At 44.2% G+C, this 25,961-nt stretch overlaps 1 protein-coding gene across 6 annotated transcripts in view; it reads right to left on the reverse strand.

Moving 5' to 3' along the window:
* SRGAP2 (SLIT-ROBO Rho GTPase activating protein 2) overlaps positions 1–25,961 on the reverse strand; it is a 212,301-nt gene that overhangs the window by 58,394 nt on the left and 127,946 nt on the right. For 5 of the 6 annotated variants that reach the window (XM_075910141.2, XM_075910140.2, XM_075910135.2 and 2 more), the window contains 5 exons: positions 12,944–13,159; positions 12,030–12,158; positions 5,717–5,941; positions 1,541–1,642; positions 721–918 (listed from right to left, as the gene is read on the reverse strand). In XM_075910141.2, coding sequence (XP_075766256.1) covers positions 721–918; positions 1,541–1,642; positions 5,717–5,941; positions 12,030–12,158; positions 12,944–13,159 — 870 coding nt within the window. The remainder of the gene's footprint in view (positions 1–720; positions 919–1,540; positions 1,643–5,716; positions 5,942–12,029; positions 12,159–12,943; positions 13,160–25,961) is intronic. The other variant, XM_075910137.2, reaches the window with a different exon arrangement.

A 25,961-nucleotide genomic window follows, 5' to 3' on the forward strand; every position in this document is an offset into this window, starting at 1 on the left:
ATCACACATCCATTCATGTTTACCTGCTGGGGGAAGACACACTGTAGCTAAACTCATCATGCTTGAGACACCAACATTTTTTTTAAAAAAAAAAATAGTAAGATGCTGTCCCTTCATGTTTTCCAACTCAGACTAAACCAACGTGCCATCTGTTCCTTTTTAATGTTCTCTGTGAGGTGCAAGCCTGGAAATAAGCAGATCTTCCCATTTCAGGAAGAGCTATATACATTCCATATTATGGAGAAGGGGATTCAAATGGCTTCCTATAAAAATAGATGTTGTCCCTGCTAGGGATGTAAATCCCACTTAACCAGTTCAACGTTGGGTTAACCTAATGTTTAGCAACCAGTTAACTGACTATGCGGGATTCTGTACTATGGATGCCGCCAGCTAGCTTGCTGCCTTCTCTTCCCTCCCACACCAACCCCACCGGATCTGGGTCTGGCTAGTTCCTGACTGCAGTATTGGGGCAGCCCTCCTCCAGGCACCAGTTCACTGGTACCTAGTATGCATTATCCAGTAAGGGCAATGCTTACCAGGGAAACTGTTAACCAGTCACCTGTTGAGTTCCCTGGTCCCTGGAGATTAAAAGAAGAAAAACCTCAAGAGAACAAAAACCCAGTCATGGAGGTCCATAATGGGGCAACGAATGCAGCCACAACTCAGGTATTGGTGAGAACTTCTTGTCATGGTGAACACTGTGCACTTCAGCGCTCTTACCGTGAAGTAGAACTGCTCTGTCTCCTGCTGATTGGCCCGTCTCTTGGCAATGCTCGGCTTGCTCATGAAAGTTTCTGAGACTGTGGATTTGACAGATTCCATGGAGTTGCTGTACTGGAAGCAGTCAGAGACATCGAAGTCCTCAATAGTGACTATGTCTTGGATGGTCTGCAGAGTGGCTTCCATAGTTTTCTTCACCTGCCTCAGCAAGGACAAAGAGGAGTTAATATAAAATAAAAACAAATGAATCGGAGAAGCAGCAGATGAAAAAACAAGGGATCTGTGTCCCAGAGCATTTTATTAATAAACTGATGACTGCCTTCGAGTCCTATGGGTGGTAACCACAGTACAAGCTTTGCTAATTAACAGAGCACAGTCCATGTAAACAACCAGCTAACAGCGGAATAAATCTGCACGACTGTGCGCTGTGGAAATCCTGCAGTAAGGAAACTTCCTCCAGTGCCCTGGTGCAGGGGAAATAAGGGCACCTGAGAACTGCTAGAAAGAATACCATTTTACCCCAGTCAGTCAACCTATTGAGCTTCAAAACAAAAACATTTTTCATATTAATAAAATCTTGTAATTTGCTAAGTCTTTTACTGAAGGTGTCTTCATTGCTTGGGACCTATAAAGGGCCCACACAACCTGGATTATAAATGTGTGTTCATCCTCGGTATTCTGATGGGCTCCCCAATCAATGCTATCCACTTAATCCTCGCAGGTCACAGAGACTGCAAAGATACTACCCTTGCCCTCAGGGCTGTGTGAAGCTTCTAACATTGCAAATGCCCTATGTGTGTCCATGTGTTTATTAGCTCACCTCTTCGTTTTCAATTTTGAGCGTAGATAGTCTTGACTGAAGCTGCTGGCATCTCTGTACCAACTCACTCTGGACTGGCTGCTGGGCACAGAGCTGGGATACCTGTAAAAAAGCAGCACCTTAGATAGAGCCACAGTAATTCAACACCCAAGAAAATCATCATTCATGTGTTATGGTACTCAAACAGTCCAACGACAGTGATCGTCTCTGAATTTAGGCCAAGGCAAATCAAAGCTAAGCCCTGTGTTTTACTGAATTCCCAGCCCTTTGCAGGAGAAGAAAAGACAAGGAAGAACAAAGCAAAAGAAACAAGAGTCACTTTTAATGAGCTAATGAAACGTCACACTTGAGACGAGAGGTAGAACAGAACCCAGTGACTTCAGTGGAATCTGTCAGCTTATGGCAAGGAAGAATTTGGTCTCTCAAGTCAAGTACTCAGTAAAGAGAAAAAGCAAGCTTGTCTTGTTCACTTCAGATATCTATTCCCCAAGACCACAGCAAGGATTACTCCTGGTAACTAAGTGACAGCGGGGCAAGCTCCTTGTTAGCTACTCTACATGGGGCTCTGTCAGTGCTGGTAAAAATGCTCACGTTTGGCAGCACACTGCAGTCAGGTTCTTAAGTAAGAATCAATTGCTGAAATGATGGCAGAAAGCTAGCATCTGTTCAGGCCAAAGTTGCCAGCCAAGCAACCCATGTACATCAGAAGTAAATCTCATGCAGACAAGACCAATCCAACAGGGTTGCCGAAGAGGGGGGAAAAGAGGCAGGGGACAATTGCCTGGCACTTCTAAAGGGTCCTGAGCTCCCACCATAGCACCCAGCCCTTTAGAATCACCTCCAGAGCACTGGGTGGCATGTTCCAGAGCCCCATACTGCACACTCCGGCCAGCTGTGAGAGCCAGCTGAAGCAAGGAGGTACGGCATTATCTGGATAGTACTGAGGGGCTAGCTGCTCCAGCCCTGCCCCTTCTACTCAAGGCCTCACCCCTTCATTAATGTTTATCTGCTGGGGGAAGACACACTGTAGCTAAACTCATCATGCTTGAGACACCAACATTTAAAAAAAAAAAATAGTAAGATGCTGTCCCTTCACGTTTTCCAACTCAGACTAAACCAGGGCGCCATCTGTTCCTTTTTAATGTCCTCTGAGGTGCAAGCCTGGAAATAAGCAGATCTTCCCGTTTCAGGAAGAACTATCTACATTCCATATTATGAAGAAGGGGATTCAAATGGCTTCCTATAACAATAGACGTTGTCCCTGCTAAGGATGTAAATCCACTTAACCAGTTCAATGCTGGGTTAACCTAACGTTTAACAACCAGTTAATTGAGTAAGCGGGATTCTGTACTGGGGTGCCGCCAGCTAGCTTGCTGCCTTCTCTTCCCTCCCACACTAACCCCACCAGAAGGGAAGGTTACTCCCCTGTGCACTAACTGGAGTTCCTTGAGATGATTGTCCTCATGGGTGCTCCACCTTCCCTCAGCGCCGCTGAGCTCAAGATTGGAGATTTGTGACAGCAGTGTCCTCTGGCTGGCCACACATGCGAGGAGCCAGTGTACGTTCTGAGGAGGCCGCTGTGCATGGGGGCCCCCCGCCTCCCGCACCTCAGTTCCTTCTCTGACCCAGACATTTTATTCTGAAGCAGAGGGAGGAGGGTGGGTGGTGGAGCAGTATTCGTAGGAGGAGGTGGGAGCTTTGAACACTCAGCTTGTGTGGCCGAGAGTATTGTGTGGCCAAATGTGGTCTGACCCAGCAAATGTCAGTATCGTGTAATGCTGCGTGAAGGTATGTGTTGACCCCCATGTGGCGGACCTGCAGATGTGTTTTCAGGACACCCCGTAGGAATGTCATTGTGGCTGCCATTGGCCTTGTGGAGTGAGGTCGCACAGTGGGTGGGGTTTCTCTCTGGGCTATAGTATATGCTAGTTTAATGCCACTAGATACCCATTTTTACAGTCTTTGTTTTGATTAGGCAACCTCTGTGACTTCTCTGTAGATGAAACAAGCAGCCGAGGGGTTTTCCGAAAGGGCTTTGTTCGCTATAGGTAGAATGCCAGTGCTCTTCAGACACCCAGGGTACGGAAAGCTGCTTCTTTATTGTCCTTGTGCCATTTAGGGAAGAAAACAAGTAAGTATATGGGTTCATTGCAGTGGAACGAGGGAAGTACTTTAGATAGGAATTTGGGATGAGTCCTAAGGATCACCTTGTCCTTATGAAATATTGTGTTATGGAGGGATCCGTCATTAGGGCTGCTATTTCGCCAACTCATCTGGCTGAGGTGTTTGACACCAGGAAAGCTACTTTCATTGATATTTGTAGTAGTGAACAGCTGGCAAGAGGCTCAGAGAGTTTACCCATGAACACCTTCGGTATCAGGTTGAGTTCCTTGTATGGGGGAAACTTGTTGTGTAGACCCCTTATAAAACGATTGACCGAAGGGTGAGAGAAAACCGAGTGTCCTCATACAGGAGCGTGGAGAGCAGAGATAGAAGCAAGATGCACCCTGATGGTAGTTAGGGATAGACCTGCATTGTGCAGTTCTAATCAATATTGCATGAGGTGAAAGGGAGACTGCTGGTCTGAGACTGTAGCTAGCAGCGGTTGAGAAGGAACTGGAGGGGAGTGAGAGAAGGGGGCGGGGGGAGTCAGCTGCACATGCACAATAGCCTCCTCAGGATGTACATGGGCTCCTCGCACGCATGGCTGGCCAGGGGGCACTGCTGTCACAAATCTCCAATCTTGGCCTCAGCGGCACTGAAGTACCCAAGGGAACACTCCTCGAAGAACCACCAGGCCCTTTCCTCATTGCCCAGGGACTGGCAATCCTGTCGGTTCCTTCACATCCCAATAATCCTGGGAGAGCTAGACAAACCACCTTCTGACAGACAGCCATCAGGTCAGCAGGAGACCATCAAATCTCAGCACTAGAGGTATGTTGGAGGCGTGAAGGGGTGTGATTAAAAACCGAGTTGGCTGGGGAGCCGTCCTTTTTACCTATCTGTCCATCCATGTAGGATAAAAAGGGCACTTGGCATCTCAGGGTTTTCACATGATCCTTGCCCTCACTTCCATCACTTACAACCAACAGCCTTAAGCCGTGTCTGTACGTCTCAGAATGAAAGAGCACACTGGCCGTCAGGGAGCACTGCGCTAGCCTTCCCCCCATGATCATGAGGATCAACGAGATACCCAGCCAACTAACCTGCATCATGACACTGCACGCAAGTCCCATTTAGATTTGTGAGCTGGCTTCCCATGGCTCCCACATACGCAGACACAATGGATAAAGCTGTCAAGCAATCCATTTTCATTGCCAAAAATGAAAACCCTTCACCTGCTTTGCGTCACCATAAAATGTGTGAAGCACCACCAGCCATTTGCCCTCCAGGACTACAGAGTCAAACGCTTCATAAAACAGCATTTTAAATTGCTTGTCTTGCTGGGTTTTTTCTTCAGGCAGTGGCAGGGCTCTAGGAATCAGGCTAGGTAGCAAAGGTTAATGACTCTGAATAGTGGCTTTTTTGTGGTGGAGATTTTCTTCCAATTAGCTCCTTTAATAAAAAAAGGGCTATATAGGAAGTGTACAATATTTCTCCACTGGAGCGTAGCAAGCAAGAGCTCTGCAATTCAGTCTTAAGAACGGTGTGTCAGAAGGGAAAGAAAGCAAGTGAGTTGACATTTCAATTTGCTACTACAGGTTGGACCTCCCTGGTCTGGGAGTTTGCCGGACAAGGGGAGGTCACTTCTGCTGCCAGCCTCCAGGCTCTCCCAGTGGGAGGGGAAAGGCCCTCTGGTCCCTTTTCCAAGGCCTTCCCCTCAACTCCTGAGTGGGAATCTATCAGGTAGCCTTTCTGAGGCAGCTGCCCTAAGTGCAGTGTATAACTGAAGAAGCTGCTTATGGATCCCATCTCATTCTGTGTAGCTTTCCCTGCAGCCTACACACACGATACGCAGAGGTTGCTGTCCTTGCCAACACTGTCCTGTAACACTAACGCCTCGAGGCCAGTGTTCCATGCATGAACTCCAGCCCAATGGCCCAGCCCCTGAGCCCCACCGAGAGGGGAAGTTTGGTTTACTACAGATTCCAGCCTTTCCTTGTGACTAAATAGTATGGTGATTTCTGGGCATGTTTCCAAGGGATACAGCCGAGGGTGGGAAGGAGATAAACTGACCATATCACCCATGTGGGGCTGGAACTCAAATTTCATGGGCGGGCAGAAGACACTGTTGTACATCTCCATGAGGCGCTGCTTGTCACTGTTGGCGTCCAAGTTTTCCACCGCATTCTCAATTGCATCCAGGCCCTCGTGCTTTGACTGTTCCAGGTTCAACTCTGCAGACAGGAAGGTCCTGAGGGCTCTGTTGAGGCTGGCATGGTATCCCAGGTCACAACACTGCTGGAAAACAGGCACAATGCAACGTGAATAAAAAGGTCCCTGGGTAGGGACAAGCAAAGCAAAGCAGACAGCAAATCATGGATTTTAAAGGCTTTTCTGATGGGCACGCATCTCATAGCCAAAGCAGAGGTCTTGACCACCGAGTTCTCACAGATCTCATGATCCATTGTGGAAGGGTAGGGCTGTTAAACACAAGACAGTCAATAAATTCCTACTCTGTTATTCAACACTGTCTCCCTAACGTCCACCAGTAGCTTCAACTGGATACACTAGTCTTTAAACCGCGATGGAGGGTCGCTCTTAAAAGCCTGCCACATTTCACCGCCAGCAATAGAGAATTCAGTAGTAGATTCCTATGTAGCCCTTACCTAGCAATAGAGGCAACTGACTGCTACTGGAAGCACTCTGAAATCCTTGGGTAAAAGGCACTCTACTCCTGAACATGATTTTCCACTCTCACTTTGCAGACACCGTAAGCGGGTGTCAGCTGCACATCCAAACAGCTAAGCAGGGCACATGTTACGAATACTACTTTCAGGGATTCCGCTTAATAGGCTTTACACAGAGGCATTCCTGCAAGTACCAGGAAGCCCAGTTTTCATAGATAGGTGCTTTAAGAGGATGGACCAATTTTGCATTTACATGCTCAAATCAATAGCTAGGCAAATAAATGCCAATATCTAAAGGCCAACTGGGCCAGAGAATAAATGCTTCACACTTCTGGCAGTCACAAGATACCCTGGGTAACAAAGGCAATGTGACTTCTGCCATGCCAGGAGTGCAACAGTGCCCCTCAAAACACATACTCGGGGTGGTTTCATTGCTAGGGTGAGAGACAGTGAACAAAAGCCACCAGGAAAAAGGTGGTCACAGTCAAACATTTACAGTACTGTGTATTACTAACATTAGCATGACATCACTGCAAGCCAATCAGGCAGCTTCATCTGCACCCTGCCTGCCCAGCCAACTCCTAATATTTCATAAGGAAGAGAAGCTTTCTTCATTACTTGATCAACAATGGCCTGAATTTTACAGATATAGAATCAATAGAGCTAGAAAAATGTCCATCTTCCAGGAATTAAATATGCAAGGAGACAATCCAAGAAGAAAGAGACCATCTGCTTGATTGTTATGCAGCTCTGTAAGCAAAAATCACAGCCTATCCTCCTCCCCCATCATTTGGGTCTCATCACTGTACTATTGTAAGTAAATGCCTTCAAAAAGAGAAAGCCACACAGACCCTGCCCCGCCCCTGCTTTTACAAGGTTCTGCCACAGAATGCTACTGCACACCCGGGTTTTGTGCCAGTGTCCCGTAGCAGGTGTGACACACTGCTCAATGAGCAGCACTTGCTGGCTTAACTGGAGACTGAGAATTAAAAATTCAATCAGAAAGAACAAAATCCCCAAAACAGAAACAAAAGCCGCTTGATGGGGAATTTGCACGTGCAAGAGCATTGTCTGGTAAAGAGTCATTCAAGCTATTGCTACTCTGCAGGCACATTAAAATTCCATGCAGCCAAATTTGAGCGAAGTCAGTTTCAGCTGGTCCAACAGTCCAAGGAGGTGGATCTGCTCACAGTGTTTATAGAGACTGACACTCAGTTTGCATAAAATGTGGGTCAATCTGCCACACAGCCTAGACACACAGCCATGTTTATCTCCCGTGTTGGTGCCCATTTTCCAAATTCCACCAGAGTACATGTGCATCTGGGTGGAGGGCTGATTTATGCCAGAGAGATTCCTTTATGGGATTGGAGAGTAAAATAAGATTTAATATTTCATAGCTCACCTCTGTGAGAAACGAGGACATTTAGATTAACACAGCAACTTCCTTCAGCTTCCCTTTACAGACACTGGTGGCAGAGAATATTTTCAGCCCCCTCTGTCACTAACATTTTAAAGTGTCCAGAATATCATATTTATAAGTGTGTCAGTCTCACCGGCCTTTTCTGGGTTATATAAATGTTTGATGGAAACATTCTCCAAGGAAATCAATTTTTTATAAGAATTTAATGATAGCTCATCCAAATTCATTTCTCAGCACGACAGCTGATTAACCCTTTGCCAGCTAGTAGCCGTTAAATAAAACCAGAACAAAGTCAAGGGAAAAAAAAACATTGCTTTAAAACTCGTATGTTTCTTTTTTGGGGAGTGGGAGAAATGGAGGAAGCTTGTGTTATTTTGGGCACAAACGCAAGGGAAACGAAAAGGAAAAACTTGAGCTCTTATTCCCAGCATTGTAATGCCACTCTAAAAGCAGGCTGTCAGACACCTTCACCCATACATCGTCTCCATTTTCTCCCAAGCCTCAGTGATCCACTGGCTTTTTTGAGAGAAAATGCAGATTGTAGAAGGGTCTCAAAGGCATCTCAAACAGAGTTTTTCTCTTAGGAATAACTTCTCCATTACTGCAATAATTTCATTAATGTTAAGGGTCTGCCTCAGTCATGAGTCAGGAAACAGACACTGATTTTGTCTGGGAGAACATACTGGTCACAATTCACCACTATTTCTAGCGATGTGTTCAAGCGTTGGTTTTCAGATCCCGTGTGTATTTGAAGCAGACCCTCCACAGGTATCATTTTACCATTGCTAGGTTGAAGTCTCCCGATTAAGGAGTCGCAATTTAGAAAGTGTCATTGTTAGACCAGAAGTACTTAGCTCTATTTCCAGCTTTGTCACAGACTCACTTCATGAACCAGCAAGTCCCTTCGTGTGTCTTATTCCACTCTGAATGGAGCTGATAAATGTCAGTTTACCCAGTCCTTGTAAAGCGTTTGACCATCTACAGATGAATGCTCACAACACACTAAATACGCACTTTCCACACCTCATCAGGCAACTAAAGGGCTAATTACCTCACTGAGTGAAAATCATCAGAACTGTAGCCATGTGACCCACTGTATTCTATCAGGGAATAGCAAAAAATGAAGCACAGCTGAAACTTTTGTTCTTTCCAGTACCTGTAGACAGACTGGAGCCGGCTATGCCAGTACAGCAGTGGACTGCTCTTAGGGCAGGGTTTCCCAATCTATGGGTCGGGACCCAAATATAGGTTGCCATTACATTTCCAAAGGGTCGCCAAGTGTCTCCCCAGGTGGCTCTGCCCTCTCTCCTCCCCCCGTTTTTGAATTGCCTTGGGTCACCAAGTCTTCCTGAATTGTCAAAATGGGTCCCCATCTGGAAAAGTTTGGGAACTGCTGTCTTAGGAAGATGAGTCCTGCCCATTGAACTACAATACTTACCCTTGAACTCCTTGGAATCTCCTTGGTATTTTAAGAAGAGTTGAGGATCTATCAAGGAAACGTAAGAGGGCTCGGTGTGATTTTTGAATATGGCTCACTGTTGGCTGAATGCTTTCCAAAAACGTGTTATACATTAGAACTGGAAGTTTCATAAGGAAGAGAATTAGATGTTCAAAACTCATTGAACTTTAAAAGGAACTGGGTGTCTAACTCCCTTAACATTGTTTAGAACTCCTAGTTTGTAGACGCAACACCCAGAAAGTAGTAGTCTACTATATCTATATATATGAGAGAGAGAGAGAGAGAGAGAGAGACCATGTGTCCAAGAACTCCTCACCAGGGAGAGCTAGGATCACCAAATTTGGTACACAGCTTCCTCTCATCGGAACTTAAAGCAAGGTCAGGGTTTGGTTGTGCCAGGAAGATGGGATGTGCTTGGAATGGGATTGTTGTCCAGAAAAATATACAGAAACAAGACAGAATCACCAAGCAGGTTAAAGACGCTTGCTGGGGGCACCCCCTGCCCATGACTGCCCCAGCCAAGCCTTCCACCCCCAAGCACCCTTTACTGAGGGTTTGGGGGGAGGCTGATGCTCTTCCCCCTCCCCGCTCCCAATTTGTACAGGAACATTGCTCACTGTTCCCCTTCATCAGGGAGCTAGGAGAAAGTGCACAGTTTGCTGCATTCCTTACTCTGGCTGGGAAGCACGGGGGGCAGACAAACCTGGACCTGACCCCAGCTGTAGGACATACAACCCTCCCCTAGCTGTGTCCACTGGAGCTGCAGCAGCCATGGAGAAGCACTTCTCACCTGGCCCCAAGATGCTGCTGTGAGGGAGAGCTGAGATAATCCTCTCTCCCCAGGGCAGCCTACATACTGAATCCCTCATCTCCAGCCCCACCCCAAAGCAAGGATTCAAATCAAGCAAGGACATTTTCATTTTGTTTTCCAAAAACAAACAAAAAAAAAACCACTGAGTTAAAGATCTGAGCTACCCCGGCTAAATCTTCTAGTTTTCTATGCAATCAAGATGCCGTAATACAAACTGAAGTCCATGCGTTAGGTCCAACTTCCTAAAAAGTTCAGGTGTTCTAATGGAAATGCTCGACGTCCCAAAGGTAACACAGCATTACCAGGATGCATCAAACAGCATGACTGCCCTCCTTTTTCATAGCAACAGCTGCACCTCCAAACAAAAAACTGTTTTAACCTAGGAGGAAGGAACAGTAAAGATCGAACTTTGTCACACTGTGCATAGCTAGTCTTACTTTACTACTGTTCAATATATGACCAGTGGAGAGTGATCAGAGATGAGGAATGAATTCTCTTGTTCAAACCCCCACCCCACCTCCTGCACCCTCCCACTTACCTTCCTCCAAACCATTTCCCCCAGGGCTCAGCAAAGATGATTTTAACCTCTATTACAGGGACATCATACAGCTGTCATCAAGAAATGCAACGTAGTGGGATCCACCAGCAATCAATGACTTGATGAGCAGAACTAATTCAGTGCAGCTAATGAGTCAGTTTTATGAGATAGGGAGGGGCACTCACACACTACAGGAAAACAATTAACACTAATTTTAAAAGACTGGGACCTGCTACACTACACTACATAATGACATCACTCAGGAGTGTGAAAAATCCACATCCCTGAGCAAGGGAGTTAAACCCACTTAATCCCTCTTGCAGAAAGCACTGACAGCTACTGCCTCTCTGCAAGGTGGATGAACTAAGCTGATGGTTGCAGCTCTCCCACCAGTGTAAGAGCATTTGGGCTGTAGCTGGCAGGAAGATAAGCCCTGGACCACCTCAGACTCCAAAAACAGCTTGTTTGAGTTTCCAGCAAGTGTGAATGTTAAGGCAGAGATGATCCTCAGTTGCTGTTACTTATTCAGTTTATACCATTAATAAAATAAATTTAGTACTAAGAGAAACATGCTAAATTGCCATCCCTAGAGATTCAAGTCTTCTATTTAGACACAGAATGTTCAATGGCCTGACAACTATCTATATGTGCTGCTTTATCGTCATCTGCCCCAACCCAAAGAATGATGGGACTTTCCTAGGGAATGGAAGAGCCCCTTTTCCACAGACCATTTCCTTCCTCATCCTTTGGAGACAACCATCGAGCTAGAGGTGGGAATTGGTGGGACTGCCAGGGACACATCCACCCTTGCCACTGGGAGTGCATTTAACAGCAATCTTATATTAGATAGTTCAAATAGCAGCTGTTGGGAACATTCTGTCACTGCAGGCCTGTGTGGATTTGAATCAGTGGGGGGGGGGGGGGGGTCCTGAAGACAGGAGAATGGCTCTACAATATCTCTATGTGCCTACAGAGAGACACCATACATCTGAAAGTTAGAGCATTTCAAATCATGTGTTAAAAGCCATTTAGGGAGCTACGTCTGCCTTTTGAGTCCTTCTGCCAATTGTTTTATAGTTTTACAAAACAGTTTCCTTAAAAAAAAAGTCTCAATTACAATCTTGGGGATCTGCTTACAATGGTACGTATAAAAACGAACAGATGAAGCATTCCCTCTTTATGAAGATTTCTATACTCCCTGCCCATTGTACAACTTCCCCTTCTTTTTAATACTCCCTTTGCCAAGCAACTATTTATGAAAAGCCTCCTTAACCACTTCCTGCTTACTGCTGTACCTGGTACATTTCCCCAACCTACAGTGCTCAGGGCTTGGTCTGTGCTTCACCACAGGCCACCACGGCAGAGGCACTACAAATAACGCTAGCACAAAAAGGGTTAAAGAGGGAGCTGCACAGAGTGCGGTTAATGGGAGCGACATTCAACACAGGCGCCCAAGTAGCAGCACACTTACATCAATGAGATCAGACAGGTCGTGGATGTAATACTTGAACACAGATGCATTGGTAGCTTCCAGAGCCAGCAGATACTCATTTCTCGCTTTAATGGCTTTCAGTTTATTTTCAGTATATTTTGCTTGGCGCTGAAAAGAAAGCAAAGAGTTCAAAAAAAGTTCTTGGTAACAATGAATTGTGCACTCAAAACCATTATCTCTCTCCTCTGAATGCTCACTTCCCCTTGTTTGGGAACGAAGCTCATCCTACAAAATTCAAAGGCTCGATTTAAACCCATACAGATTGTTCATCAGAAAGCCTTTTATTTGGGGCCTACCTGCCTACATCCCACAAATGACGAGGGAGTGAAGTCTTAGATGGTCTTACAAAGTTGTAGGGTGACTTATGAACAAGATGTCACTTCAGGCAACCTCCAGACAAGTTCTCCGGTGTACTTAATTTGATTACCAGAGTATCAGAAACTGCTTAAGGAAAGAGCTAAGAATCAACACCTCCCCATGTGTGCCCATGGGCCTCCAGATACCACAGGGTAGACCCTCAGCTGCTGCAACATCAGTGGTCCATTTAAAGCCATCTGGCTCCACATCTTACTACCCCCACTGACACTGAAGAGATGGCAATTACCTGCCCAACAGCCTTTTTAAAGAAGACATTCCTCACCTTACTTCAAGTAAAGAGGTTTCGGCCTCTATGTATAATGAAGATAACTGCCAGATTTGGTTGCCCTGCTTCCTAGCCAAGTTAGTCATGTTGCTAACCTTTGCATTTCCTAACACTGCACCCGTAACCCCACATTAATATAGTGTTTGCAATTTATGTATCACTAACAAGAAACATCTGAGCAGTGACTGGTGACAAATGCACAGCTCTCCTCCAGACCAATTTTGTTTCCTCAATGCCACTGCTCATGTACCTTCTCCTTCATTTTCTCAATTTTCTTCACCGAGCTTCGTCGGACGTGCTTCTCCTCAAACCTAACGTTGGAAGTCGAGTCCGGGGAACGCGGAGTCTGTTTGTCCTCCTGCTTCACCGACTTCCCAATCTGCTTCTCTTCCTGTTTTTCTGCCTCTTTCAGTTTGCTCTGAGCGCTGATGCTGTCAGCATTGTACATGTGGTAGGTCTTCATCACCTGCAAGAGACATCACTGAACAGTCACAAAGCAGCATGGTTTTGTATGGTCTGAGAAAGGTGGGCTTGTTGTACCCAAAGGCTAACAGGCTAAATGCTCTCAGATTTTACAGATGCCTCATTAGCATAGAATATCTGTTTCTATTTCAGCCTCCAATATATCTGACCTAATCATTTGAATTACAGAGACACCCACGCAAACCCTTATAGTGATCTACACTAGATTTCTGTACACCAGCGGCTGGTTACTGACTGCTGAAATCCCCAGTATAGACTAGGCCTTAGATGCACATAGATTGGACTTTTATCTTTGAAGTCAACAGATGTCATTCTATAGATCACCAACATTACTGCAAGATGGCCAAAGTCCCCTTGAAAATAAAAGGGAAAAAAGTTTCTTATTGAAATTGGTTTCAAAATAGCTACTCATTATCCCTAAAAGAAATGTGCTTCAATGTCTGATTGTAATGGTTCTCTAGATCAGTGTTTTATTTCATACATGCCACCAAATAATATCTAAGAAGGTATTTTGTCAAGGACCAGTTGTTTGGCAATAGTTTCTGGTAAAAACAAAATCCCCAAATGGCCACTTTCTTAGAGTGACAAAAATAGCCTGCCACAGAAGAGGGAAAGAGTATCTGCATGCATGAATCTGGGATTCTCAGAATATTTCTGGAAGCCAACTGTGTTATTAATCAGCTCTGATTTTTTATTCTCCATAGTGTGATTTTGGCCTCACTAACATTTTAGTGGAAAGCCAGTGGATTAACCTGTGGAGAAAAAAATCCCCACACAACTTACATCCCTGAATTGGTTGCATGGTAGTTTGTCTGTCATCCGCTTGATTCTGAGCTATAGCTAAGGTTGCCAGATGTCCAGTTTTGAACCAGACAGTCCAGTATTTGAGCTTTTTATTTGGGAAACACATTGAGAACATATAAATGAGAAAATATAAATGTCCGATATTTACTAAGTAAGATGTAATGTAGATTGTGATGTAATGTCAAGTGTGTCCGGTATTTTTGTTGAAACCATCTGGCAACCCTACCTCAAAACTACATCAACTCAGGTCATTGGGGATACACAAATCCCATGCAGCCTTGAGTAAATCAGTGGCTTGCTCCCTTTGGTTTCAGTAGCAATTGCTTGTCATTTCTATGCATCAGGCCCAAGATCCATATTTAATTTATTTAAATATAGTTTGAGGTTGACAATTGGTTAATTGTTGTTGTTTTTTAAAACACTAAAGGATTCACTAATTCCTTTAACGTAACAGAGGAAAGTTGTACTGCATCAGATCATTTATCACATGTATTTTCCTTGAAGTCTTTACTCCCATAGTGTCGAGGCCCACCATCAGTTCTTTGTACCAATTGCTGAGTGACAAACAGCAGAACACTGCTTGCTGAGGTCCCGTTGGCTGGATCCAGCCGGGAAGGATGATGCAAGAAAGGAATGGGCTCTAGGGAGAGATGTACTGGAAGGTTCAGAAGGGAAGTGCTTTAACTGAACAGCTGTATTTTAAGAAGCATGGTGTAAAGAGAAACATTTACAGCAAAAACAGATAAAAGTGTCATTCTAAAACCTAGCTACTTCAACGCCAGGTTTTATACAATTATCCCCAAATGCATCTGAAGGTGTCAGGAAGAGACACAGAAGCTTCTGATTGGATGCTTTGCTAGTACACACTGGAATGTCACGATCATTCGGATAGTGGGGTACAAATATGCATTTTTGTAATGTAACAATGAAGAGGTGCCTTGATACGTGTTTCATCTATAAGCTCAATCGGCCTGGAGGCTTCTAGACTTGGAATAAAAATTGTCCTGCTGTTCTTTAGCGATGATAAAAGGGAGAACATATTGCTCTAGGAGAGCTCCTAAATCTGTGGCGCTTTGGCAGTTAAAATTGGGGTGAGGCAGCCATGGGACCTTCCTCCCTCAAAAGGATCCCAAGTGAGAAATAATTCAAGGTCTTTGCCTGCTATGTCCTGATGGACAAGCCTTAGTCAATTCAGATACCTATATGAATTTCTTGGCTCCACAACGTTAGGCTTTGCAAGTCTCCTAAGAACGCGGTCTTTTGAGAGTGTCAGGTATTTCCAGAGTTGAAACTTGGAAGGGCAGAAGTACACAATGAATATGAAAATTAATAAGCTGGAGGAATCACCACACATTTTAAAAGAACACTGGCTCTAGATTTGCTTAGATCAGGAGACAAGAAGAAAAGGGGCATTACATCTGAACTGGTTTATTCACCTTCAATTTAAAATGACTTTGTAGTGAAAATAGGCACTGATAATAAGAGGCTGATAAGTGGCTGGTAAATGTTATTAGAGCACAGGGCCCAATATTACAGTCCTGACTTCAGCCCAACTCTCTCTGGAAACCATTTCAATTTAGGATGCAAAGTCATTTATGCGCATTTCACCTTAGCCTGAACTTTAACATAATTTCACTTAAGTGAAATATATGTTCTCTCTTCGCTCAACGATGGGCAAAGGTTCTCAGTTACAGAGAGAAGTTATATTTAAACATGAAAGAGCATGTGAACAGTATCAGTATTAAGAAAGATCTCCTGAATAATTTACACACAGACTTTCAACTAAAACATATGCCCAGACTAGAAAGCAGGCATTTATAGTAGCTGTAAATTGTACAGAAGTCCGTTTTCCTCTATTGCTTGAGAGAGAGCTGGCAGAGAGTAAGATAAATTAATAAAATCCCAGTTTTAATGAAATCCTGCTGACAATGCTTCAGTGCCTCCTCCATGTTTGGCAATGGGGTCGGTGCTGATTCACTATGTCCAGATGGGGTCAACACAGCAGCCAAAAAAAAAAAATTTAATGCAACAGAAGGCCAAGGACACAAAATTCTAGGGAACAATGTAAATAAAAGATTCCTGGAGACACATGCCAAAGATTCAAGGTTTTTTTTTTTTCCTCCCGCAATTCAAGTATGCATTGTGAATTTTCTTCATGGTATTTACAATGAAATATTGTTGCATTAAGCATCAGCTGTTTTACCGGCTAGTCTTAAAGGTAATAGCTTTACAAAGTGGCTACGTTTTACACTGGCATGATTTTCCGGAAATGCTTTTAACGGAAAAGTTTTCCGTTAAAAGCATTTTCAGAAAAATCGTGTCTAGATTGGCAGGACCCTTTTCCCCAAAAGCACTTTTTGCGGGAAAAGCATCCGTGGCCAATCTAGACGCAGTTTTCCGCAAAAAAGCCCCGATGACCATTTTCGCGATCGGGGCTTTTTTGCGGAAAACAGTACTGTGCTGTTTACACTGGCCCTCTTGCGCAAATGATTTGCGCAAGAGGGCTTTTGCCCGAATGGGAGCAGCACAGTATTTCCACAAGAACACTGACGATCTTACATGAAATCAGTGTTCTTGCGGAAATTCAAGCGGCCAGTGTAGACAGCTGGCAAATTTTTCCGCAAAATCAGATGATTGTGTGGAAAAACCTGCCAGTCTAGACACAGCCAGTGTGCAAAAGATCCAGAAACTTAAATGCAAAGAAAACAATTGCTAAAATAGCATTTCATTTAGCAAATTCTGCCCCAGGAAATGAAAAACCAGAATCAAGTTAATGATGTTCAGTTGCCTCAGTAAATTTCTAAGGCTGGTATGCAAGATCTTACACTGAGGGTATATCTTCACTACACAGTGGGGCAATCCTGCAGCGATTGATCTACTGGTGGTCTGTTTATCACGTCACTTTGATGCAATAAATCTACCTCAGAGCATTGTCCCATCGGCCTTAGTATTCCACCAGAAGGAGAAAAGAATCCAGAGGTGAAGGGAAAGCTGCCCTCGGCAACCTTACCACATGAAAGACACTGCACTGAATTAGTCTACTTCAGCTTCGCTATTTGCATATCTGAAGTCGTGTAGGTTAGATCGACAGGGATGGGGTGGAGGAGGAGTAGTATAGACCAGACCTAAGGATGCAACTGCTACATACACTTTCCCAAGTCATATACTGCTAATCTGCAGGTGAACAGGCAGGGATGGTATGCATCAAGCATACTGACAAGCTATGAATTTTCAGAGGCATGATTGCTGCAGGTCAGCATGGTCTTCAAGCACAATATTACTGGTGACCATCTGCTAACCCGGAAGTTACTTAATATTTCACATGTAATAGGCAACCCCACTCATTTCATAGGATACAACTACAGATTTGATTGCTAAGGTGAAGCACTGGTTTCATGTATCAGAGGGGTAGCCGTGTTAGTCAATCTACAAAAGCAATGGGGAGTCCTGAGGCACCTTATAGACTAACCGATTTATTGGAGCATAAGCTTTCGTGGGCCAAGACCCACTTCGTCAGATGCATTAGGGGCATTTGACGAAGTGGGTCTTTGCCCACGAAAGCTTATGCTCCAATAAATCTGTTAGTCTATAAGGTGCCACAGGATTCCTCGTTGGTTTCATGTAATGACTCCAAGCCCCATATTTTTAGCGCTATACCTTAACTGTGACATTTGGCCACAAAATAAAGGTGATACAGTGACATGTCTGAATTTAAAACTAGACTAAAATTCTCCTCATTTGGTCAGAGAATCTACTGGTCTTTATAAAAGGTTGTCAGGTTATACAAAACATTACTTGCAGGCCCAATGGATGTATATGAAAAGTGCTGCTCATGCCAATGGATCAAATAATTCGTTTGCTCAGGGTACCATGAAACCTGTGAATCCCAATAAATGGTTCATCTAATTTCAAGACTGTTGCTCATCACTTCTGCAAACTGGCCAGCTGATCAGAATACAGCCAGTTTAGACCAGCTGTTTTTTTCCCAGTTAGTCCACTGAGTCCCGTAAAAGTTATTTAGTAGCGTCAATCACACGAGAGAAAGGGCAGTTTCAACAGAAGTGAACAATACGCCATTTTGAATACAAGCTCTATAGAATCTTGCTCTCTCTCTCCTCACACACACACACACACACACACACACACACACCATTTCTAATTTCCATGAAGAGATGAAATCTAAAGGAAACAGAGCAGTGAGTTTGTTCTGGCTTACTTGAAATCTGAAGTCATTGGAGTCCTTTAGGCAGACAGTAGCAAGAGTAGTTCACATGGAAAGGCATTTCTCTAAGTCCCAACTGCAACCAGTCAACATCCAAAACCAAATTACCCCTAGTACAAATGGGCACAACCTCACTACAATCAATACGGTATGCTTCTGGCTCCAAGAATGTAATGACAAGACATTTGAACAACTGGTGATTAAGTTTGATCCTCTTAGAAAGAGCTACTTTATAGCACGGTGGGGATAGGGTCTGCTTTCTTTGTACTCTTTTTAAAGAATATTTAGGAAAGGTAGGATCTGAAATTTTAAAAGAGAATTCATTTCTAGTCTCTGCTAAAGAGGCAAAGATTATTTATGTACTAATAAAATATTCATCGGGGGTGTTTAATGAAGACTGACAAAGGATTTTTCCAACCATGAGTGACTTCAGATAACATCCTTCAATCCCTGGTTCAATGTCTTTTGAGAAATGGGTGTCCTGAACATGCATATATTGGTAGACAAGTTCCTTGGGGTAGTTACCTTACTGTCTGAATATTTAGTGTAATTTAAGTTAAAATACTTAGGGTCAAGAGTTTAAAGGCAGGCATCTCTTCTGCTTCTTACCCATACTTAATATAGGAGAAAGAACAACAAATGAAATCTAGATTAAGCCAGCAAATGAGAGGCCATTCCTCTGGCAGGCAAACCAGACAATATGACACCATTTCATAATTTATAGAGCCACATGTATGCATAGCATAACTCCGCTGCCATCAACGAGAAAAGCCTCCAAATATCCCTGCCACACAAAGCAATGCTAGCCATGTAACACCATTCAAGACTGTCATGCAATCAAGGCTAGAAATATCTGGTTGGAATGCCTCCAGATTCTATCACACGGCTACTTAACGGTTATTGTTTGGAATTGCCGTTAAGCAATATAAGATGTCTTCCCCGAGGATAAGCTTGCTGATTCAGTAATAACTGCTGCCAGCGGAGAGCAGGGGTGAGGGAACCAAAAACAACCCTCACTCTCCAGCATGGCAACACAGAGCAATACCACTCAGTTATCAGGCCAGCAGAATATCAGCAGCAGCTGTGTTTGTGGTATAGTACTTCAGAGTTATTCTAACTATTACAGCACCGAGAATGCTGGTGTGCGCTGAATTTTTTTTTTCTTTCGTCCCTGAATTCTACTGCTCTCTCAAAGATCAGCCCAAACATTTGGCTTGAACGCTTCAGTGCTGAACTCCCTCGTTTGGGGTTTTGCTGGTATATATAATTTCAGAGAAACACTCCTCCCTTCTGTAACGATAGCCATTAATATCCAAGCTCCACCCTGGGGTCAATATGTTCTGACTTTCAAACACATTCCTGAAACATCTCTTCAGGGAGAAGAAGGGTAAGGGAAAGAATTTACACCACAACACATCAGCAACTCACATCATTAGGCAACAAAGAAGGTGTTCTGTGCATCACCCCCACAGAAAAAAATTTAGCTGGGCATGTTTCTAAAATAGAAATAACTCCCTAACAGATGAGGGAAGGACAGATTTAATCAACAGCAAACTTATTTCATTCAGCTGCGCAAGGAGAAAAGCCTTGGAACAGCATGTAAGCTTTAGGAACGTATTTCTTCTCCTTCCCCAGGCAATGCCTCTTCCTTGGAGTTTGTGCTGGTTACACTGCAGAACAGAAAGGACAGATGGTGTCTGTCTCCCTGGTGTCACTTATTTTTCTGGAACACAGGACCACCACATGTGCACTGTGGTCTTTTCCACTGAAATTACACGGATTTTTTCGGCAGCAAGGTTGTTTTTCCTCAAGTCGGCAAATATAATCATGCTGCTGGCCTGACTCATGTAGAAGATACCCTCTTCAATTATTTAGGGCATTTGAGGTTTTTTCAAAGATCTGCTAGCTCTCGTTTTCATTCCTTTCGCAATGCTTCTGCGGCTGATAACCAGCACAAATTAAGGCGGGATCTTCGGGGACTAGGTCCAACTAACAGAATGACCTTACTGCAGCACTGATTCATTGAGAAATGAAGCAACTGCTGGAAAAAGGACCTGGATGGACAAATTACCCCACAGAAATGGGGCCTAATTTTGGGAAAAGAACCAGCAACTTCAATTTGTAGCATAAATGCAATTTTCTTTAGGATGCTCTCTCAATGGTATTTGCAAACCCATCAGGTTGAAAATATATGAAGATGAAATTGGGGATATATGCTGGAGAAATTGTGGTTAATTAGGCGATTTTACACATACATGTTGGAGATGTCCAGTCGAAGAATAGAGACGTATTTTACCCCAACATTGGACATTATTGAATACTTGTTACCAAATGATTCTTTAAGTTAATTTCATCTGCCAGTTAGCTGCTGAAACACTGATAACTTCTGTTGTTTAACCCTAAAAAAAAATAAATCACTTAAAGATGATGTGAGGTAGTTATAGAAAAATTGATTCACTAATAATATACCCAGCCCAATAGAGAACAAATAGGTACTTGCATGTTCAGTTAACATTCTTTCAATACTCAAAATACATTCGTTGCAAAAAAATGGAACACATGCCCTTTCCCCCCCCCCCCTCAACATTTGATAAATATGTCTGGCCTGCTAAATGTGTGACTGGATAACTCACTAAATTAAATAAAATCACTAGAAATGACATAACTTATAGGCACCGTGAAGATGCTACTTGGTAACAAGGTAACACTAATTACATTACTATATAATGTTTCTTTACACAAAAGCTCACTGCTGTGAGACAACTTACTGCCTCTATATAAATCCATGGTACGACCACATCTTAAATACGGTGTGCAGATGTGGTCGCCTCATCTCAAAAGATATCTTAGCATTGGAAAAATTTCAGAAAAGGGCAACAAAAATTATTAGAGGTTTGGAATGGCTGCCATATGAAGAGAGATTAAGAAGGCTGGGACTTTTCATCTTAGAAAAGAGGAGACTAAGGGGGGATATGATAGTGGTCTATATCATCATGACCCGTGTGGAGACAGTTAACACGGAAGTTATTCACTTGTTCCCATAACACAAGAACAAAAGGAAGCACTGCTTCACACAATGCTGTCAATTTGTGGAACTCCTTGCCAGAGGATGTTGTGAAGGCCAGGACTTGAACAGAGTTCAGCAAGAACTAGATAATAATACCCATTAGCCAGGATGGGTAGGAATGGTGTCAGAAGCTGGGAATGGGCAACGGGGAGGGATCACTTGATTCCCTGTTCTGTTCATTCCCTCTGGGGCACCTTGGCCACTGTCAGCAGACAGGATACTGAGCAAGAGGGACCTCTGATCTAACCCAATATGGCCATTATGTTGATTGTATTGTCTCTGCTATTTACATGGCTAGGATCTGTAAACCTCTTGAAATTTCCTTAGTAAAGCAAGTTTAAAACAAACAAAATTGAAGAAATGGGCAACTATCAAGGAAGAGGGTGGCTCCAGATGGAAAGTGTCAAGGTGTAAGGGTGAAAGGGCCAAGAAGAAAATGTCTGCACTGTGAAGGAAAAAAAGATTCTGGTTTGGAGGTGAAAAAGTCTCTGATAAGGCTTCCCAAAGCAATGGGGCGTGGGGATCCTCGGTTAACGTGTATCCACCTGTGATAAGAGTCTCTCTCCTGTTCAAAGCCTGCCTAGATAAAGGGACAATTACCCCGTCACAGGCTGCACACCAGGGCTGGCCTTACCATGGGGCAAACGGAGGTGCCAGACTATGGTGGGTGCCACTAGGACCCAGAGTGTAGACAATTGTTTCTGCTGCTGGTGCAGATGTATTCTCTCTGCTCTAGATGCACAGAGATGTTGGTGAAACAATACAGGACTATGCAGCACTTTAAAGACTAGGTTTATTAGATGATGAGCTTTCGTGGGCCAGACCCACTTCCTCAGATCAAATAGTGGAAGAAAATAGTCACAACCATATATACCAAAGGATACAATTAAAAAAAAGAACACATATGAAAAGGACAAATCAAATTTCAGAACTCAAGGGGGATGCGGGGGGGGAGGGGAGAGAAAGGTAAATGTCTGTGAGCTAATGGTATTAGAGGTGATAATTGGGGAAGCTATCTTTGTAATGGGTAAGATAACTGGGGTCTTTGTTGAGACCCACGCGTAGAGTGTCGAATTTTAGCATGAATGACAGTTCAGAGGATTCCCTTTCAAGTGCAGATTTAAAAGGCTTCTGAAGCAGGATGCAGGTAATTAAGTCATTGAGACAGTGTCCTTTCTGGTTGAAATGGCAAGTAACTGTTTTTTCTTTGTGATCCTGTCTAATATCTGTTTTGTGGGCATTGATCCTTTGGCAACTATCAAGAGATACCAAAGAGATGTTGGGGTGCTGTGCTGGAGGAAGGAGGGCAGAATTGAGACCTTTCAAAGTTTTGGCACAAGCAAGAGGAAATGGGGGTGTAATTTCAGCTCCCCACCTCAGGTGTCCAAAACTTGTGGGCCGGCCCTGCTGCACATGTAGGTGAGTCAGGGCTGAGGACGCCCCACACCTGATCAAGCCCAGCTGGGGAAAGAGCTGGGTTATAAAGCATGGACATGCATGGTAAGAGAGGGCTGAGGGGAAGAACTCTGTTGTCACTTCCTGGAGAGGCGGAGAGTTGACAACAGGCCAAGAGGAGTGAGCCCTCAGATCCTGCTGTGGAATACAGACTCTGGCAAGCCACAGGGAGCACAGGAAGCTCCTAGGGTAACCCAGAGGGGGGCTGGAAGAAGGGAAGCAAGGCAGGGAAATAGCAACAAGACTGGAGCTTGAGCCAACAGTGATTGCTGGCTATCAGGTCCCTGTGCTGGAAAGGGCCCAGGTTCCTGTACTGGCAGCTAAGCAAGTGGCACAGACTGGGCAGTGGAACAGAAAACTGCCCAAGTGTCCAGCAGGACCTGGATACTCCAGAAGGGGAGGATTTTAGTGACATGGTCAGACAGAGCACCCTGAGTCACGAAGAGACAGCGACCTGACTCTAGGAAGATACAGCACGCGACCACGGTGGGAGAAGCCGAAGGAAGAGGCATTAAATTAGCTGGACGCCAGGTTGGCCACAGCTTTGAGTCACAAATGGTGTGACACCACCCCTGCCTAGTAGCAGCCAGCACTCTACTATATAGGTAGGATTCCTCTGGTCCGGCAACATCTGTGGTGCAGTAGGACCCGGACGTTCCTGGACCAGAGAGCCCAGGCAACCAGAAGCAGGGGCTGGCTGGTTATCTGGAGGCAGAGTGGCTGGCAGCCAGGAGCTCAGCCAGGGCCAGAATTGATCTCCCCTGGTTCAGCAAACTCCCTCCTTTATGACTGGACAGGGATGTACTGGGATGCTTCTAATCAAGAGAGCCCCAAGAAAAGAGCTGTCCCATGCTGATTCTAAAGGGATTCTCCCAAGGGCATTCCAATGTCAAAGTTGGTATTAAAAAAGATGACATATTTGGCATTTCTGGAAATGCTCCACTTCTTAAGAGTGTTTGGGATTTCTCCTGGACTCTTGGAGGAGTCTGGCTGTGAGTGGACAGTGCACAACTCTATTAACGTTGACCACTATCCAGTTTGATTCCAACCAATTGAGTCACTGGAGTTCCGTGTCCCAGAACAACAACATTCTTTAATTACATCCCTTGCAGGACGTTTCCGTGTTTAAAAAAAACAGCAAATCTTATCTCCCCGCCCTGATTTTTTGCACCAAATCCCATCAAAGCCAAACAACTATAGCTACCAAGGAAGGGAACAATTCCCACTCAAGTTGTAATGGCAACATCATGGTCAGCAGAGAAATGCAATGCCTGGACAGCAGTTACTCCTGTCCTGCATGGCTGGCTGGCCTTCCAGGAGCACTTTTATCCAGTATTTTAAAACTATCTCCAACCCTACATTTTTCTTAGCTCCTCTTTACTTTAAAAGGAATTCAATGGCTAGAGTTCTGACAACTGCAGATACTCCAATTTCCAGTTCAGGACGAGATGAGCAGTACATGTGACATTCTGTGATAACCTACGTGCAAGAAAGAGCCACAACAGTGAGTCTCAGTGTCTGGGTCCTCCACACTAGCACTTGTGCTACGGTGCTGAACATAGCAACTTAGGTGTTTCCACTTGAGCTGGAGCTCTAAAACCTACCCCCATGACTGGCTTTCAGGTTGAGTAAGAATGGCTGCAGTGCTATTTTTAGCACGGTAGTCCCAGGTTAGCAGCATTGTCCTACAAGTTGACCTGCTGTCCCATGAGCAGAGTGGCCACCACATCAACCCCCAATCAAACTCCAAGGCAGTAGTAACACCATAGTCCTGAGCTGGGCTCAGAATCACTGATACAGCTGTAACCGCCACCAGGCGGATTTGAATCTGGGACCTCTAAAGTGGAGTATAGGAGCCTCTACCCTCGGAGCTAAAAGCCAGCTGGCTCCCAGCTCATGCTGTAGAGGTCGCTTGATCTTAACCGTTGCTGTGGTCTAGGTACCACTTGCATTGCTCAGTAACCACACTAGGTGTGTGGGTTACACAGCTTCTTGTCAAGTGTACAGTACAGCACTAGGGAATGGAGGCTGTTCGTAACTCTGAAACCTTTGCAATTCTGAACAAAATAGGATGGTGGTTCTTTCAGAAGTTTACAAACTGAACGTTGACTTAATACAGCTTTGAAACTTTACGATGCTAAAGAAAATGCTGCTTTTTAATATGTGAATTTAAGGAAAACCAGCACAGAAGCCCTTCCCTTCCCTTGTCAATTTTTGTCATAAAAACCTTTCACTTTATTGTTTTAGTAGTTGATGTTTTAGCACAGTACTGTACACTATTTGCTTTTTATTGGCTGGGGGTGTCTGCTACTTCTGCCCGATTGCTCACTTCCAATTCCAAATGAAGTGCACAGTTGAATGGTCAGTTTGTAACTCTGAGGTTCGACTAGATGTATCCTGAGAGTCAAGATGACCTTCTGTTACGACTCAATTGTTACCCCCAAGCTAAGAAAGGGCTGACCTAATTTACAGCACTATAGATTGGCAGAAGTCTGTTTCTCAGCCATGGAGAAGAGAAGAGAGGTGGATATAGCATCAGATTTTGCAGCCTGGTTCCACATCATTATGAATGCTTTAAAAAACACACAAACCACACAACAAGGGAACACTAACTGAACGCTAAATGCGCTGTCGGCTGGCAATGGAAGACATTTACCCACACTGCTCTGCCAAAACATCTTGTTTCATACCCGCAGTCTCCTTGCTGCATCAGTCCTAGACCTCTCCTATGCGGATGCTGAGCTGTGTGTTGTGAAACAGACAATGAGGCAAAGGGAAACAGGTTATTGGTACAGTGTCCGTGTCATTGCAAATCATCTCCTCAACCCTTTGTCCACAAAAGTGCAAATTTGAGGTCATCGCTGGAGTATACAGAGATGGGAATCATATTTATAATAAATATAATTTCAGAAAATAGGCAGATTAAGCAGCTGTGAGAAAATGCTTTGGTGAGGAAAGGGGAGGTCTATTTATGGCCTTTTGAATTCTGAGTTATACTACTTAATTATTTATGCAGCAGCCAGAGCATTGGATGAGTGCTATATAAATAAGAGAAAATAATTAGGATCCCTATTCTCCTGGGTTAGCCAACTGTCGCAAAAAATGTACACTACAGCTAAACAGGGTAACACACAGCTTAGGATACTGAGAATTATCGAGTGTTTTCGGTCAGACATCTCTTATGACCGTGCTCTGCACTAGAGGAGTGAGATCACCTACACTTGCATTTACCTGGAT

Source organism: Pelodiscus sinensis, chromosome 27 (assembly GCF_052426305.1).
Source record: "Pelodiscus sinensis isolate ZL-2025 chromosome 27, ASM5242630v1, whole genome shotgun sequence".
Lineage (NCBI taxonomy): Eukaryota > Metazoa > Chordata > Testudines > Trionychidae > Pelodiscus > Pelodiscus sinensis.